At 36.9% G+C, this 19,299-nt stretch overlaps 1 protein-coding gene across 1 annotated transcript in view; it reads right to left on the bottom strand.

Annotated features, from left to right (window-relative positions):
- Positions 1 to 19,299, bottom strand: part of MAP3K1 (mitogen-activated protein kinase kinase kinase 1) — a 102,067-nt gene that overhangs the window by 23,081 nt on the left and 59,687 nt on the right. Inside the window, exons 2-9 of the mRNA XM_045021239.1 lie at positions 12,504 to 12,654; positions 11,274 to 11,477; positions 8,322 to 8,522; positions 7,257 to 7,373; positions 6,504 to 6,652; positions 3,290 to 3,411; positions 1,107 to 1,188; positions 820 to 1,000 (exon numbers count right to left, since the gene is read on the bottom strand). Of these exons, the coding sequence (XP_044877174.1) occupies positions 820 to 1,000; positions 1,107 to 1,188; positions 3,290 to 3,411; positions 6,504 to 6,652; positions 7,257 to 7,373; positions 8,322 to 8,522; positions 11,274 to 11,477; positions 12,504 to 12,654 (1,207 nt within the window). The remainder of the gene's footprint in view (positions 1 to 819; positions 1,001 to 1,106; positions 1,189 to 3,289; positions 3,412 to 6,503; positions 6,653 to 7,256; positions 7,374 to 8,321; positions 8,523 to 11,273; positions 11,478 to 12,503; positions 12,655 to 19,299) is intronic.

Below are 19,299 nucleotides of genomic sequence, written 5' to 3'. Positions count from 1 at the left end.
GACCAAAAACACCAACTCTTTCACTGAACAGGGCTGTGATATTCTCCAACCTGAAAAATCCCAAATGAAAAAACAAGATTGGGGGTGGAAAAAGTTTCCTGATTTTTTTATTATTATTATTATTTTTTAAAAAAACACAATCAAGCATCTATGAAGCCGATGTGGTTCAGAACAATTTGTGGAGCACTATAATGTGCTTTAGGATTGTCTCAGGAACTCCAAGCACCCATATATTTCTAATTTATGAGTGCACGTCAGAATGTTTTCATCTTTTTCATACTGTTTTCATTGCATGAGGATAAGACCTCTGTCATACTTCTCTTAATATTCTTGGGTAGCCTACTTAGTAACTTGAACATACTACTCTGTGGTATTCTTTCAGGCAGACTCAACAGAATTATGCAGGAACTCACTTTTTGCTGTATAGATGCTTGTAGCTATTATCAGGTGATTTCTCATATTATATTTTAAAAATGAGCAAGCAGGAGGTGTATAACAAAATGGAGCTTTGAAAGAATTTGGAACAGGAAGAACAAAGCTCAGCTGTTGAGCTTGCATTAAAATCAAAAGAGGGGTAATACATTTCCAAAGCATCTGCTTGCTGGCCAATATGCACAATGACAGTGGCTTCTTTGGAAGAAGAACAAGACCTGGCACAAGTGGTTTTGCACAGGCTGCTACTGGGATGACCTTATCTTAAAAACAAAACAAAACAAAACAAAAACAAAAAACAAAAACAAAAAACAAAACAAGGAAAATCCCATCTCAAAATGACAAATTGTTTTAATTTGAAATTCACTTCATAAGTTAAACCGTTACCTGAATCCATGGCTCAGCTAAATCTTTATAGGTGGAAGGGATCTGCTGAACCCCATAATGAGTAAGGTTAAAATTACTATCTTGTGTTCTCCTTTGCGATCCACCTGTAGGCTGCTGCTGATTTTGCTGTTGAACCACTCGGAGAACTGAAGGAGAATCCACAGGGCTTGGCAATTCATGACTACAAACAAACAATAAATATTTAATGTGAATGAAAAAATTAAACATTTACATACTTTGAATCTCACATATAGAGCTTTAATCTGTTCACAGAACTGAATGCTTACCTATAGAAATCATGAGATCTCCACTTAGATCTACAAAGAGGGCATATAAGTGGCTCTCTGTTTCTTCTACATTCTTCTGCCCCTGAAATGCAGTAACCACAAAGTAAGATGATGCCTAAAGCATATTATAGACTTATGGGAATGTAAAAACAAATGTATGGTTATAAAAATCAACAAATTAAATAGTAAATTTTACTTTAAATTAGGATATATCCTTTTTCTGATAAGGTAAATGTAGTTCTGAATTCAGCTGTCTACAGCATAATGTATGGCTTACAAGACAATTGAGGCATATTGGATCAACTTCTGTTGGTGAAAGAGACAAGCTTTCAAGCTTACACAGAGCTATTCCTCAGGTCTGGGAATGGTACTCAAAGTGTCACAGCTAAATACAAGGTGGAACTGATAGTTAAGCATAAGGAGTTAAGGTATGTTGCAAAAGATCATTCAAGATCAAGTGGGCAGTTAACTCTCCTTTGTCCTATGACTGCAGTGGTGTTAAGTGGCTTACAGATTGTTGTAGCAACACAGGAGCTGATTTTCAGTGGCATTCACACAGCCCGGGTCCTGGCCACCAGTCCGGGGAGCTCTGCATTTTAATTTAATTTTAAATGAATCTTCTTAAACATTTAAAAACCTTATTTGCTTTACATACAACAATAGTTTAGTTATATATTATAGACTTATAGAAAGAGACCTTCTAAAAATGTTCAAATATATTACTGGCACGTGAAACCTTAAATTAGAGTGAATAAATGAAGATTCGGCACACCACTTCTGAAAGTTTGCTGACCCCTGTAATAAGCAATAAACCCAAACCACTGTATGATACACTTATTAGACAACCCATACTCATGAGGATCACATCCTGAAGGAAATCCTACCAGAGCCCTCTCTTCTGCCTGCAAACAACCCTCCAACCTTGCCAAAGGCTTTGGCTACACTTATACTTCAAAGCGCTAAGTGTAGTCAAAGCGCCAGCGCTGGGAGAAAGCTCTCCCAGCGCTGTCCGTACTCCACCTCCCTGTGGGGAATAACGGACAGCTTTGACCACACTGGCGCTTTGCAGCGCCGCAATTTGCAGCGCTGGAGAGGGTGTGTTTTCACACCCTGCTGCAGCGCTGCAAATTTGTAAGTGTAGCCAAGCCCAAAGTCATAATCAGAAGCAAACTCCCCACATACCAGCTCAAAGCAATACCTGATCCAGTCATAACAGATGCAAAACCTGCAGCCATATCTCCACTGCTCCGATGAGCAGTTACTCCACCCCCAATACACCTACATACGCTTATCAGAGCACACGGTTACCTCATCCTGTGCACTAAATGCTCCAACCATCACTATAAGTGGGTGAAACCAGACAATCACCATGTTCCTAAATGAACTCTCACAGAAAAGTGATAAAAAAGACAAACGCACCCTATCAGTCACGGTCAAAAACTTTTCACAAAACCTTCACCCCGTATCTGATCTCTTGATCCTCGTCCTCAAAGAAAACTCCTTCAAAAGACAAGCTTGGGAACTAAAAGTCATAACTTTACTAAACACTAAAAATCATGAACTCAACAAAGACACTGGATTTATGGCTCATTATAACAAATCTATAACCCACTAAACCTCCTTTGTCCTACAACTGTAGAGGTGTTAACTGCCCACTTCACCTTAAATGGTCTCTTGCAACGCGTTAACTCTTTATGCTTAACAAATTTGTTCCACCTTGTATTTAGCTGTGGCACTTTAAGTACCATTCTCAGACCTGAAAAAGCTTAAAAGCTTGTCTCTTTCACCAAGAGAAGTTGGTCCAATAAAAGATATTATCTCATCCATCTTGTCTCTCTAATATCCTGGGACCAATACGGCTACAACTACACTGTAAGTTTTAACTATACTTTAATTACGCTGCTTCTCCTAAGGCAACATTATTCATTTACATTAATCACGATATTCCACATTAATATCCACTAGTTGATAGAGTTTCAGTAAGTTCTCCACAAGCAACACAATGAAATATAGAACTTCACATTCATCTTTCAGATCTGTACATTTTTAATATAAAGCTGTCAAGCTTTGATGCATTCTTGTTTCATTAACTTGCATTTCAAAGAATGGGTATCATGCTATACTACACTTTGTTTATGTATTTAAAGTCACCAGTAATAAATGTAAATAAAACAATGACGTACAAATTGACATGCAGTGATGATGTAACTTATTCCTGCAGCCATCTTCACACACAGTCAGGCTCTCTTCATCCAGCATGCCTAACAAACAAATGGGGCACATCTGTTCTTCTTCATCCTTCATACTATTAAAAAAAACAGACATTAGCAATATGAAAAATTGCACAAATCAGAATCCAATATCGGTATTAAGTCAAATATTGATTAATGATCAATGCTAGTTGTCATAATACTCTATAACCAGCATATCACATTTAAAACAGTTAAGACCAAGAGTTAGGCGCCTCAGTGAGTGGCGTGATTTTCAGAAGTGCTGAGCACTCAACAGCTTCTGTTGCAATCAATGGGATCTGCATGGCGTTCGGCACTCAGGAAAATCAGGCCACACAGCTAAAAAATGACTGAGGCTGTGGCTACACTTAGCACTTCAAAGCGCTGCCGCGGTAGCGCTGCCGCGGCAGCGCTTTGAAGCGCTAAGTGTAGTCAAAGCACCAGCGCTGGGAGAAAGCTCTCGCTGGGAGAAAGCTCTCCCAGTGCTGTCCGTACTCCACCTCTCTGTGGGGAATAACGGACAGCGCTGGGAGCCGCGCGCCCAGTGCTGGGGCTTTGACCACACTGGCGCTTTGTAGCACCGCAATTTGCAGTGCTGGAGAGGGTGTGTTTTCACACCCTGCTGCAGCGCTGCAAATTTGTAAGTGTAGCCAAGCCCTCAGGAGCATAACTTTAGGGAAAGACACAATTTTGAAAATCTTGTCCTAAAGAAGTCTACTTTGCTGTTTACTCAATATTTATGATTGGAATGATTAAGGACTTATTAGTAATTTATAGATTGAAACAAAACATATTTCTTTTTTGTCACACTTCATCCACAACTCAAGACATTTGTTCCAAAGTTGCTCTTTAGACCATCACAGCAGGTCTTGAATACTATTTGATGAACATGTGTAAAATTCAAAAAGCAAATGTAAAATAAATACAGCTGCTCTGTATTTTTGCTGCAAGCAGGTGTAAATATTTATAGCATTCTCGTATGCAACAATATACTAATCAGTATCAGCTAAATTTTAGATGTACTTTCATTTTGTTTTCTACCATTAAACAATCACCTTAATTTCAAATTAATAGTCTGAGGCTAGAGCATTTGACTGTATATAAATTACACTGACAACGTATAATGAAAATATCTACGCATCATAACACATTTTTGCAAATGGGCACAAAGATATATTTTAATTATAATAATTAAAAGACAGAAATGGAAAGAACGTGCTTGCAACAAAATGGAACAGTGTGGTGTTGGCTTGCGTTCGTAGAGGGACAGACAAGGACAAGCCGGATAAAGGTGATTAAAAGACATCTTATCAGTTATGCCATTGTATACACCTACACAACTTTAAAAAAAACCCCTACATTTGTCTGGCAACAGTGAATTAAGTTATGACTGTAGAATTGTATACATTTATGTTTTATTTGTGCATTCACATTGTGCCTTACACAATCACTTATTTTCTAAAAAGTTTTTAAATAATTGAGATTTTTTGGAGACCTGAAAAATCCACAGAAGTAAATTTACAGTAAAAATGTTCAGTTCTACAGTATCCTAAAAATACAAATTTCAATGTGGTTATAAATGTATTATACTTTTTACTTTCAAGAATTAGTAGTAAACCATAAATTTAAATGAAGTACAACAGAAACATCAAGACTGTGTAAACTTATCTCTAATGAAATGGAAATAAAGTAATACAGTGACTGTTATATATATTATAACATGCCAAAATGGCTTCACTATAAAATGATTGCAATATATTTTGCTATGTCAACAGCTGCGTGGGTTTTCTTCAGGTGTACCCTAATAATGCAAAATAATGCAACAATGTAATGTAATAAATCAGAAAGTTATCCAAGTTATTCCTATAACAAGTCTTCCCAGACACACATCTAACTAAAGGAATTAATCTGTCAGAAGAATAATTTCAGGGAAACAATTGTAGGCATTTAACAGGTCTGTATGTGTTTACACATAAATATGTATTTACAATGAAACAGTATGACAGTTAGAAAAATACATAAACACAAGGCAACAGGAAACCATGTTCATGATCTAAAAGCCCAAACTGAAAACATGCCTAAATATATTAATTTTGCCAGATGGACACTGTAGTCTAAAGTAATATACCAAGATTATTCATTAACATAAGGTTCCATTTTATGCTAAGGTAAGAAAGTGTCATTTTTGGTTTTCTTCTAAGCATCCTCTGAGGAGCATCCACCTTAGTTTATTCAACCAATGTATATAAATTCATAGAAAACATTAAAAAAATTAAGAACCTAAGACTAATAAAACTAATTTTATTCATTTTAGCCCCTAACAAAATTTACAAGATCTGTTAAGCAAAAACAATGAAGTAAAAATAATAATTTGAAACAGCTTTTCAAAGAATCATTAACTTTACTAAGCTTAAGTACTGGAAACATCATAAATATGCTTCTAATATGGTATGTGCTAGAATGATCCAGATTGAAAAAGAAAATAAAAAAATACTTTAAAATAATTTACCCAATATGTGTATGTGGCTCAAAAGTGAGTGTGTGTGTGTATTATATATATGTGTGCACAAATTCACTTACATACTCACAAAGCTTATATATGTGTGTGTGTGTATATATATGTACACACACACAGTATACTTCCTTGGAACTTGCAAGCATATGACTGTTACTTCTAAGTGATACAGCTTGCTTTCAAAATTGTTTGCACAGGAAAAAATGAGATATTTCTACATATGTGAACATTTGCATGCATGCTGCATATGAACACATGCACACACACACAAACACATCAGTTTTGGGAGCTAATGTGTACTCCAGTCTTAAAAATGATTGCATACATTTAAAAAAAAAATTCACTTTGAACAAGGAACAAAGGAATAGGATTCTCTGCAAAACATCAATATCTAACACATTTTTCAAACAGGTCTTGTAAATTCAATATGCCTGTGTTGGTATCAAGATGACCGATGTAAACCTGATTTTTTTTTTTTTTTTTTGCATACACAAAATTATTTTATGTGACTTAAAATGGAAACAGCTTTAAATAGATTCAAATAAAATGTAAGTGTATCTAAACCTCCAAAATGGGGGGAGGAGGGGAAAAGAGGTCAGGGGGAGAATGCTACAGAACAAAGCTTTTTAATTCCTTTAGAAAAATACTAACCTGTTTTCTGAACTAGATGTAGAAGTACTAGATGATGACAATGTATGAGAATTTGACATGCGTGAGACAAACTTCTGGATGGTGTTACGAGATGGAGCTTTGATCCTTGAGCTACGCCTACTGTGATATTTCTGGAACAAACTCTCAACCTAACATTGGGAAAAGATAATAACAGTATGCTATAAATACCTCACACATAAAGAGATGTTCCTGAGATTTCGATATTGATAATGAAACAGTTATCTATATGTTTATAACACATTATTATTATTAAATTGTAATTGCAGCTGCAACAGCAGGGATTTCACTACTGTCTTGAGAATAAAATGGTTTGCAAGGAACAAACTAATTTACATAAAAATCATCAGCTCAATTTTTCTTTACTTTATACAAAGTGTGTGGCAGAAACTTGCTCAGTTTAATAATTTACTATTGAGACAACAGATAAATGATACACTACCGATGCTGATGAAAATATAAATGTAAATTAAGTGGAAAAGAAAGTTTTATGGCATATTCACTGAAACAAAGATTTCTACTTTTTAGTTGTTCCTTTTATTGCAAAAATATTTTTCTAATATTTACATAGTTTTTTAAATTAACACCCAGAAACACTGGCTAAATTAAAAACTTGTAACTCTATTCCTTTAAAACTTGGTACAGTCTTCAGCCATTTAAAAAACATGCCCTAAAAATGCTCTAACTTTGTGTGTGTACTCACATCTGCTATTAAATACATCAGGAATTAATTACCTCAAAATTCTTCAAGGTCTTTCTCCAAAGCATTGGGTCTGAGGGTTCTAACTGGAACACTCGAAGCATGACAAACAGCAAATGAATACAAAATGTTCCACGCCCACAACTGCATGTCTACAAAGAAACATATAGCAGGTTTAGGAGCCTGCTGTGGCTTGATACGTACACATGTGCACATTCTTCATTTAAGCACCTACACTGTCTAGTACTTTGCCCAGACAGTGAAAATACAAGACCATGAATGGATGTAGAGTGAAATTAAACTTCTGAAATGTGACTAATGCTTCTGTTCTTCGTCAAGAAATAAATAAATGGGTAACAACAAATTATGCTACTTCTCTCCTGACATTTTTCCTCTCAGAGGCTGTAGTTACCATTCATACCAAAGGACCTTATCCACATGATCCTCACATCACCCAGTATGAAGGCAATCAAGAAATTTTCTTCTGCCATTTATAGGCCTTTGCACCCTGTTCCAAGAACACACAAGTCTAGTTGCTCCCTACTGAATAGTCACACCATCATTAGGAGGGTCTATTTGGAGAAGATCCCATAGCAGGTATTAATACTACTACGAGACTGTTCAGAGAGCTTTCATATGCATTTGTTCTACATTTACCAGTAAACAGTGGGTATATATATCCAGGAAGTGTAGACCATAAGACATAGCTATAAGAAATTAAAAGTGCCTCCTTGTAGTGGAAGGTGGAGCAAAACAGAAAGTAGCAAAATTTCAGCCAAAATACTAGTTAGAAATGAATATCACATCCACTGAGGGAGTGTAAAATGGGTGAAAAATAAATGTGAAACACTAAATTTGCACATTATTAATGATTCCTCAGCTAAATTAAATGGATTTTAAAAGAAAAGCGTTTGCTGCAGACAACCTAATGTTTGAAGTATAATTGGCACATCATCATCATATGTACACAATACACATTTTAAATGCTATTTCATAGGATAGCTAAATATCTAACTTTGGTTTATGAATTTATAACTTCATCTACCTTGGTTCCAAGTCTGTAAATAAAAAATATTGTAGGCATGCTAGGTGATTCCTACCTGAGGCCCAATGAACACCCTATACTTGTTATCAGGACTGTCTCCTCCAATTAAGAAAGAATTAGGTCCAATCTGCTGCAACAGGTACAATCTGGCTCGCATAACTTTGTTGACACGACGATTTGTTTCCTCAGGGCTATATGGTGAGAAGCCATCCGGAGACGGAGCTCTCCGAGGTGGTGTTATTCTCCCACTTTGAAACTGCAACAAAATTGTTTCCAATATCAACTATTTCTCTCTTCACTAAGAAATTCTTACATAAGACTATTATTTGTTTGTTAAGTGACAACAATAAGCTCAACAATGCTCTCAGCACTGACCAGAACGCAAAATGAGAAAAAGTCCCTACCTTAAAGGGACTACAAGGATTATCAAGGTGCATTTATTTTCTTCCATGCTCAAATCCAGCAGACAGCAGATGCAGCAAACACAGTTTTAAACAAGCTTGTTGGAATATTAACAGAGGAAGTAAAAGTCCAGTAGCTGGCTTTTATTTTTCTTGAAATTTTTGTTCACTGATTTTATTGCACTATTTTACCTGAGTAATTAGAATTGAGAGACCACTGTGGACTTGTGAAGGGCAACACTGAATACTGGGGTTCTGTGAGATGAAATTTCTTCATTTATAAAGTATATTAGCACTTTTAAATTCTAGCCATCGAAGAATAAGAGTTTAAAAGAAATTCTCAAAGGAAGTTATCAGATAAAAGATGAAATGCCTTTCTCTTGTCTTAACTATGCAAAGAGATCTCTCACTTAGGGTTCTATGTTTTTTATTCTAAAAGAAATGACCCAACCTAGTATCAAAGTGCATTTATTTTCAGTTGAATTTCTCTAACATATTAAGATTTTTTAATACTTTTTCTGATGTTAAACTTAATATTGCCACTGAATGGTTGGAATCCAATTGGAATTTCAAATAGTGAAGTAGAAGATTGTAAGTGAACCATTCTTGTTAGTCATTAATTCTAACATGGACTAAACCAGGGGTTCTCAATCTTTTTTTTGGTGAGGCCCCCCTTAACGTGCTATAAAAATGCCAGGACCCAGTGGGGGCAGGAGGCGGGGAAGTCGGTGCTCTGGACCAGAGGGGACACCCTTAGGCATAGGCATAGTTTGACTTCTATTTGGGGGAGCAAGGGCTGGCGAGACACAAGCCAGCTCCATACAGTGGGGTCCAGGGAGGGAGCGCCACCTCCACCCCAACTCACTCAGGAGGGCCACTAAGCCTGTCTGGGCTGTGTGGGGACACAACCAAAAAATATAAACTCTAAGGGGGGATTTAGTTCAAAAAGTTTAAAAACTGCTCAGGGTGCAGGGAGGGGATAGCTAGGGGCTGTGTGAAGTGAGGGGTGTAGCTCAGGGTGCAGGGGCTACGGTGACCAGACACCCAAGTGTGAAAAATCGAGATAGTGGGTGGGGGGTAATAGGAGCCTATATAAGAAAAAGACCCCAAAATCGGGACTGTCCCTATAAAATCGGGACATCTGGTCACCCTAGCAGGGGGTGATAGCTAGGGGCTGTGTGAAGTGAGGGGTGTAGCTCAGGATCAAGCAGGGGATAGCTTGGCAGGCAGGAGAGTAGCTCAGCCTCAGGGTGTAGGCAGGGAGTTGCTAGGGGCTGTGTTGTGGGGGCTCCCAGTGCAGCTCGCAGCTTCAGTGGGCAGCAGCTGGCGCTCCCGACTTCAGTGCTGGGTCTCAGGGCACCGGGTTCCAGTTGCAGGGCTCCGCGGCCCCCCTGAAAGGGCTCATGGACCCCCAGGAACCACTGGACTAAGCTTTACTTTTAAATTAACTTTATTTCCAGTGACAAAAAATTACAAAAACTCATTCAATGGAAAAAAGTCTATTAGCTACAAATGGAGAAAAGGCAAAATTGATTTTCTTAATTGTAATCTTGGTCTCTCCTAGCATGGTGCCACTGTTCCCAATGGAAGTTACAACTCATGGCATTTCTGACCAATCAGTAGAATGGAAGCAGAGCGCTCTTCTTGGAAAATGAAAGTCTACAGCAGTAGATCTATCACGGGAGAAAGAAAAGTAAACTGCACGCACTCTATCTCATGCTCAGATATATTGCTGTTTTCTGTAGCAACTCCATATGCTTTGCCCAAGATTTTCAGAAGTGGGAACCTACAGTCAGACTTCTTAATAAGTCAGGCCATTTATTTAGGAGCATAAATTGGGATCCAGGTGCTTAACTTTAGGTATAGTTTCTCTTTTGCCAAGTGGTAGCAGATGTCCAGGGGCCTGTGCAGGCTGGCTTCCCAGTGACAGAGAAATCAGTGAATGGAGTCTAAGTATTCTATACTTATTCTCAGTAAAGCTTGTTTTATTTGTACACGTACGCCAGTTCTCGAACAGAAGTGTTCACAAACAGCACGTAGGCAATTGCTTCTTTTAGAAATCTAAACCCAAAAACCAAGACCTGGTTCCCAGGGAGCATCTCTGCTTCAAGAATTGACTCCACTCAAAGATCCAGGAAGAGAGCAAACTCTGCCACCAGAACTTTACATAAGCAAACACATAGCACGTGTCTTTCCAACACTGGATATTTTCTCATGTGTTAAGAACTTGGAAGACTATGGGTAACAGCACCATCTGGTGACACCTGCCATAACAGATTCTATTTTTGAAAATCCTGATCCAGGTTTATTTGCTACAAAAACAGCAGATCAAATCAAGCATGGAATCGCATCTTTCACATTTAGTTTCCTAACAACTATGAATGTAATATTTATTAGGCATACCACAGATTTCCTAAGTAAAATCACAAGTGGGAAACCCCTTTGAACATGCATCTTCTCTCCAAAACCAGTAGTTAGAGATAGCCTTTGTTTACAGTTCAGAAGTACCAAATTTTGACATGTGTATAGCAATACCCCCTCTTCCATAAACGGTGACATCTCAAAATAAAGTCAAAACCATGATTATATTACATTTTCCAACTTACAGGCACTGGAGATACCCTTTTTCTTCTAACACCTGGTGATTCTGATTTAACAGTTCTAGAGGATGAGGATGAGGAGCTACTAGGAGAAGGGCTACGTCTTCCTTTCTGAGCTGAAGAAGCATTGCTTTGCCCTTCAACTTGAGGTTCTATTGATAGTTTGTTGCTTTCAGAGCCATCACCTTTCACTGTGATTGGTTTTACCACCTTGGAGGAAATAAGTCACATAGTTTGTGGTTAGTAAAATGATCATCTTCTAAATAAAGCAACAGCACACACTAACTTGAAGTCTGTTTTGGAAACATATGTACAATGTTTATATTTATTTGTTTCGCATCGGATATATTCCCTTTATATTGAGACTATTAGCTATTCCCCAATTATTTTAGTGATCAGTGTTTGAGAGTCACATTGGGAATTAATCTAATAATACACACACCTTTGAAATGCCATTCTGTTTTTCTTAGCAATCATATGTCCAAAATTAACATTCATTCGTGTCTATAATGTTATCAGTTTCTGCATGATTTATTTGCCACCTTTGGTTCTTCCAAGTTATAGCTGAAACTATTTATTTAGCAATGTGAAGTCAAGAAGAAATGGCCAAGTTCTTTATTGTAAATAATTATGCTTTTGATCTTGCTCTTTTGCATGCATCTTTCAATGTTATTAAGACAAAACCAATCACAAGCCATCTTGCAGAAGAAGAGCAAAATGAACTTGCATTTTGGTTTACGTAAAGAATTTATCATGGAAAATGTTTTTTCCGGTGATAATCACCTATGCTAGACAAATGGGGGATTAATACATCAAAGTTTTAAGAAAGTGAATTTTTTTTTAAAATTAGAAACAAAATCGGGGGAGGTTGACTGAGAAAAAGGAGAAAATGGTTTAAAGTTTTATTCTGTAAACACAGCTACTTTGGATGTCAACAGAGGGCAGTGTTGTCACAATAATATTTTAAGCAAAACAGTATCAGTTGAGCTATTTGACTTTCTAAGTACCAAACACATTACAGATCTGTAAACTATACAGAATTAGCAACAATTCTTCAAACAGCCAATAAAAGTGAACAAAGAGATCATAACTAAGTGTAAGCAATCATAACTAAGATACGGGGTAGTGGGGTTTTAAGAACAAATATTTATTAAGCCGTCTTGGCACTTTTCACAATTGTAAATAATCAGTAAAAAAAATTCTAATTATTATTACCCTTTCTTGAACACTACTTACCACAGGGCCTCTCCTGCTTCTCCTTTCCAGCCATTCATGCTTCCAGGCTGGCATACATGTTGCCTTGAGTTTCTCCCTGATCATGCGCTCTTCTGGGCGGTCATCCATTTTCTGCAACCCCCTGAGGGTTTCTTTATTCTCCATGTCACGACTAAAATAAAGGAAAAAAAATAAAAAAAAATCATAAATGTGATTGTCTTTAATTAAAATTAAAGACATAACACTGTGGTATTCTTAAACCTTGTACCATCATAAATTTCTCTCTCTCTCTCTCTCTCTCTCGCCTTACAATATAATTACCAAAACATTAATTCCAACTGGCTGGAGCAAGCCACTTAAGCATTACTGTGAACAATTTGCTACCCTGCTATTTGGAGCATAACTGCTTTGAGGCATATTTACTTGAAATGTGTACTAGTCTGGGTATTAGACATCCAATAAGAAAGGCTTCTTTATGAAATACTAATTTGAACCAAAACAAAAACCCCACATCAACCAATGCCCTGCCTCCAGAACCTCCCATAAAAAGCTCTCAAGTTTAAGGTTGCTCATATACCTATAGACACATGAAAGCTTGCAGTGTCTCATGTATTTTAAGACAATTTATAACATGAATAGTGTAGAAGATTTAGAAAGAGGAAGGTATATTATAAAAATATGTCATGCCACAAGTCATTTGTGTAAAGAAAAGCTTAGTGAAAGCACTTAACACTTAATTTGTTTAAATTAGAAAGGGAAGTCATAAAAGTAAGGATTAGTTAAGAGCTGCTTTCTGGACTACTTTTGACTCAAAAGCATTCCCAGTCAGTTATCATCATAACAAAATATGTAGTCCACTAATATCACTAAAATGAATGCTTATATGATTTTGACCTACAGCAAAGGAGTTGCCTGTAATACTCAAATACTTGAGTACACATGAGAACAGTCCGAAGGATTACCTGATTCTATTGAGCTATCTGCTAAATCACCAAGAAAACCACATTCCTAGCCACAACACACGATCCCTTGCTATGTTCTAGAAGTTAGTTCATTTAAAAGAAAATAAATTGTATTTTTTCAAAAAGCAAATCTATCACCTAAACCGAATTAAACTGACAATCTGAATGGATGCTTATCAAAAATATTTTTAAAAAAATCAAATTAACGTGGAAAAAATAGGGCTTTTAATAATTTGTCTACACAGAACAAATAATTTGCATATTTGCCGCAGTTTCATATACACACACAATCCTATCTTAACCTTCTAAAATGTTTATCTTAGTTATGCAGATAAAACTTCACTACTATACATTGTCTTATGAGTTTTTTGTAAGTAGTATTACTATTAGACAATACATAAATTATCTTTCCTGTGATAAAAATAAATTAAAAATGTCGCTGCTGTGCAACAATCCATATCTAATGGTGAAAAAGTGATTGCAAAGAATGAAAAAAAAATACTTTGATCAAATGTTTTTGTTGGCCCAAAACAGCAGTGATCAATGTTACAAGAAATTTTTTCTCTCATTGTAGAGACAAAGGAAACAAACTATCTAGAGACAGGAAATATCTTTTTCCTGTTCAGTGCAGAAGTGCCATACACAGATGGACACCAGAAAACAAAATATTTTCTTTTCTTTCAAGCAACATCCTCTAAACATACTGCTAATATGAGTTTGATTTTAGGTGTTTTATTGAAAGTGGCCGATTAATCCTAAATTTCTAAATACAATAAAAACTCCATCCAAATAAGTAAACCATTTTAACCTCTGAAAAAGTCAGGCCCAATCTGAGTAATCAAGGAGATCAAATATATATTTAAACAAACCCAAAATTGGAATATTCATAACTCTGCTGCATGAAAAAAGTGTCTGAATCCTAATATAAACAACAACAAATTCTTCAATATCGTGAAAGACACAATATTATTTGTGTTTCTGTAGTAGTCAGAGTTCCAATCAAGAATGGGGCTCCACTGGGCTGAGGGCTACACAAGAATATACAAAATCACTCCCTAACTTATGTAGGGCCTTATTTATATTCTTTCCTTATTCAGCCAAAGCACCCCAGACGACTATGGGAGCTTTACCTGAATAAGAACTGGGCCCATATAATGGTACAACCACAAAAATCTAGGTGAGAATTTGCCTTAGATATTTTAAATTACTTAAACATCTAAAATATACTGTAGCTGTAATTTCAAATGCATGAATATTGTGTATACAAGACAGAAAAACTATGCAAGCAACAAAAGAATGAAGCATACTATTTCATCTGTTCACATAACCATGATTAACTTCCCAACTGATATAAAAAAGTCTTAGTGGCCCTTGAACTTGAATTCATGAACAATGTAATACAACAGTGAAGGCTTCACAATCTGTACTTGTTCTCTAAAAAGCAGAAGCAACTATCTTGTTCTCTCATGTGACAGTAAAACCAATACACTCTGACTTACAAAGAACTGTTGTTTTTAAATGTAGGTGGGATAGACCAGCTGAGTCTGAAAGTGTTCTCTCTAGTAATCTAAGATAAGTTCTGCAAAAGGGCATTCTGCAATTAAGTATCATATATTACCACAGAATGCTGTTTTGGAAAAAAAATTAAAAGATTTTATGTCACTGAACTCAAATATAGTTTTAAGTGAAATGCATTATTAAGAATTCTTGTACTGAGCATTTAAGACAATCCCCTCCCCCAATGTGTGCATGGAATATCCTTGTATCTTGCAACATATTTCATAAACTGAGTTTATCCACAATTGGGCCTGATCTTCATAACTAAGGCAAGTTCATAACTAAGGCAAGACTCCTGCTGACTAAAATGGGCAATGGTAATTTTGAGTCATGTTAGCAGGATTGGTTCTTATATTACTCCACTTTAAAATCCTCAGAACAATAAAAATAGCTTTTGATGGATTTTGTGGACTGCACCAGTCCAACAAATCATCAAGCGCCTGATCTTGCAAGGTGCTGAAGACTAACTCTGATCCAGAAAAGTTTTTAGGCACAAACTCAACTTTTAAGCATGGCAGTACTCCCAACTGAAGATTAACACTAAGCATATGCTTAAGTGCTTTGCTAGAGCAAATGGAGAGCGCCTGGCTGAATTTTAATGTTACATCTCTGTGAATAAAACTACAGCAATATTGCTAGCGGAATATAATCATCAGTAATTTTGTGTACACACACACACACACACACTTACACTTCAGTTCACTTTTAACCAAAAATACTTATAAAAGCCACACTCTTGCCACAGGTCATTTTTAGGACTACTACATAAAAGTATTCATATAATAAAGATACAAATACAAGCTTAGGCAGTTTATTAATATTTGGAAGTTCACAGATAATTAGGAAGAATTATTTCTGATACACATTTTATGACCAACTGCTACAATGACATGAACTACTACTGGACCTACTTCTTATATCAAGTCTTTGAGATTCAAATAGCAGAAAATATAAATCTTTTATAACCTAAAATTAAATACCAACTGTTCAAAAACAAAATGGAAATTAGTTTCCAGTTGCTGTTCCTTAATAACTTCACTACCACCACCTGAAGAATGTCAAATTATTAAATTATCCATCTATTCAATACACATTTTATAATATATGTGATTATAGCTCATTCTTTCCACTGCATCAGGTGGCCATGTATTCAAGTCACAAACTAGATTCAGATTTATACTTAATGCAGATGGCAGGACCTCAGAGAAAAAAAGGTTACATTCCTTTGTCTGAGGGGTTAAACAGATGTTCCCTATCTGCACATGCAGTTAGAAATTAGATAACATCTCAGCACTATAAAAGTACAGTGCTATGTAAGTAAATTACATACAAAAGTCTACATTAAAATAACATTAATTTAGGTTGCAAGATCAAGCACTGGAAAAACATGAAATATAAGAATTAAGGTTGCCAGTCCAACTGTATCATCTGAGCATTTCACAAACGCATAGATTGCATTTCAAATCAGAGAGTATTATCCTCATTTTACAGATGGGCTAATGGAGACAAAAACTTGCCTGAGGCCTCACAGTGAATTACTGGCAGAACCTCATGATTTTCAAACACTGAGCTTGTTCCTTCAGGTCATGCTGCTTTACTGCCCAAATGTTAAGCATCCACAGCTCCTACTCACTTCAGTTGTAGTAGTGAGTGTTCAGTACTTCTGCAAATCAGACCCCAGGCATTCAAGCTGGGTACACTGAACTGAGGAACAGACAATTAGTGGCCACTTGCCAAAATTTGTGTTTAAGTGACTTGCTCAGCATCACACAGGAAGTCTGTGGCAGATGCATGAATAGAACTGAATTTTTCTGCCTTAAACACCAGAACATTTTCTTTTCCTGAAACACACTGCCTATCTCATTCTCTACACATTTTAACTTCTACAGCAGGAAAGGAAGGATTCCTAAAAACAACAGCCACATTTAGTACACTACCCTCATTCATTCCTTGAGCCCATCCATCCTGTGCACTGAATGTGGCAGGAGTCCTTTGGAAAAATGGTATGCGATCACATAAATTACGTATGTTAGCACAATGCATATACACAAGAGGGAAGAATTAGGGTTGCATGGGCAGGCAACACAGCTTTCAAGAGCCATGACCTACAACTTAAACAACTTGCTTTTAACATTTTTTACATGTAATTTCCTAAATGTATTTTTAAAAGGTAAAAATAAATTATATTATGCAATTGTAATAACCCCCACATAATGCATCATCAGGCATTGAGAGACTAAGGGTAGGTCTACGCTGCAATTAAACTCCTCTGGCTGGCCCACATCATTTGACCTGGCTCGCAGGGCTCACGCTGCAGGGCTGTAAAATTTCAGCATAGACATCCAGGCTTGGGCTTGAGCTTGAGCTCTGGGACCCTGTGAGGGGGGAGGGTCCCAGAGTCCCAGAGGGGGGAGGGTCCCAGGGTCCCAGAGCCTGGGCTCCAGCCCAAGTCCAAACACCTACGCTACAATTTTACAGCTCCACTGATCCCTGCGAGCCCTAGTCAGCTGGATGTTTAACTGCAGTGTAGGCATACCCTAAGTGACTTGTACTGGGTGTGTGGGCTTGACAGAACAAGCTTGACACTTCCCCCACGCAACTAAAGGTGCTCTGGTCTGCCTCTGCTCTCTGAAAACCCCAGGCAGCAGTGTGCTGCTGTTATACTGACAGCAAGAGACTTGGGGCTTCAGAATATTGGCTTGCTGCCAAAATTATTATGAGAACTGCAAACCAAAAATGAGAAGTGTTGATTTTCAACGTCCGATAGCTCACCCAAACCTGAGTGGAATTTCATGAAGCAAGCAAAAGGGCATGTTCCTAGCCCCAAGGCTTTCTCCCTGATGAATTTCAAAAGTCGTCTCCAAACAATGCAGGTAGTAGAGCTTCTCAAAAAGATTACAAGAATCTTGTATTTTGGAAAGTTTTGGCCAACCTAAATACAGAGGCTGTTGCCAGCTCCTATAATAATGAAGTGAAAGATTCCATAGCAGTTTCCTAAAAAGTAGGTTTCTGAATCTGTGTTCATAACAGTGAAACAGAGAAAGTGTCCATAGCTTTGTGAAAACTATTGCTTTTCACAGGACTGTCTCACTCACCTAGTAGGAGCACTGCACTCCCAATTTTGAATAACTATTTTACCTCAAATATATAAAAGTTCAATAGGACAAATGCATTATATTAATAGTCTATGTTAAAGACAAGTTTTATATAACATTGTGGAATGCAGATTTTTAAAATTATTTTTCTAAAAATTCTTTTTTTTTTCAAAATTTGATGGTTTGGTATGTATCTATTTTGTACTGCTTTGTAAGGCCTGGTTTTCTAAAACACAGTATTACCCTTCAATGACAATTTTAACAAAAGCATAGAGTACATAAAACTACATTATTTCTTTTTAACAAAAGAAGGTTGTCTATTTTAAATGGCATGTAAGCAGTCCAAAGCAAATTTTATTTTTTGAAAGTTCAATGTACTTAATACTGATTTTCTAGTAGTAAAGTACTATTTTTCATTAGACCAAGGGTGGCTCTAATCCATCTGTCTGTGTCTCTCAACAATTGCAAACTATTAAGAAAGAAAACAAGGCATGTAACTAGCTTCTTCAGAAAAGTAGTTCATTTAGTATACAGGTAAACTGACTTTTCCCATTAGTAGTAGAAAAACTAGGGGGGAAAAAAGCCCCACAACTTCTGAAAACAGGTAAAAGCAAATTCACTAGTAAAAGAAAAGCTCTGTCTGCCCTATCCATAAATACCCAGTTGTAAGAAAAAAAATCTAATTAGTAACTGTCCTAGTAACTTCTGTGTACATTTATGTGCCCACCTCAAGAAAGTTAGCATGTTTGACATGTGGGATCCTTAAAAGCAAACTATCTATTCTTTAGATCCTATCTTCTGGTCGCTAACATTTCAGTAATACTTTCAATGTTTTTTCTTTAAAAAAATCCTGGTGGTAATAAAAAGGAAACTAGCTTGCTCAGAGTATGAAAATATGGAAGAAAGGAGAATTGCCCATTATTCATCCCTAAATCCTTAACCCAGATCTACTGTCTTTTCTACATTGGTAATGCTTACGGCCTTGGCTACACTTGCAAATTTGCAGCGCTGCAGCAGGGTGTGAAAACACACCCTCTCCAGCGCTGCAAATTGCGGCGCTGCAAAGCGCCAGTGTGGTCAAAGCCCCAGCGCTGGGAGCGCGGCTCCCAGTGCTGTACGTTATTCCCCACAGGGAGGTGGAGTACGGACAGCGCTGGGAGAGCTCTCTCCCAGCGCTGGTGCTTTGACTACACTTAGCGCTTC

This window comes from Mauremys mutica, chromosome 6 (genome assembly GCF_020497125.1).
Source record: "Mauremys mutica isolate MM-2020 ecotype Southern chromosome 6, ASM2049712v1, whole genome shotgun sequence".
NCBI classification, from domain to species: domain Eukaryota; kingdom Metazoa; phylum Chordata; order Testudines; family Geoemydidae; genus Mauremys; species Mauremys mutica.
This window is presented reverse-complemented; position numbering and strand designations above follow the sequence as displayed.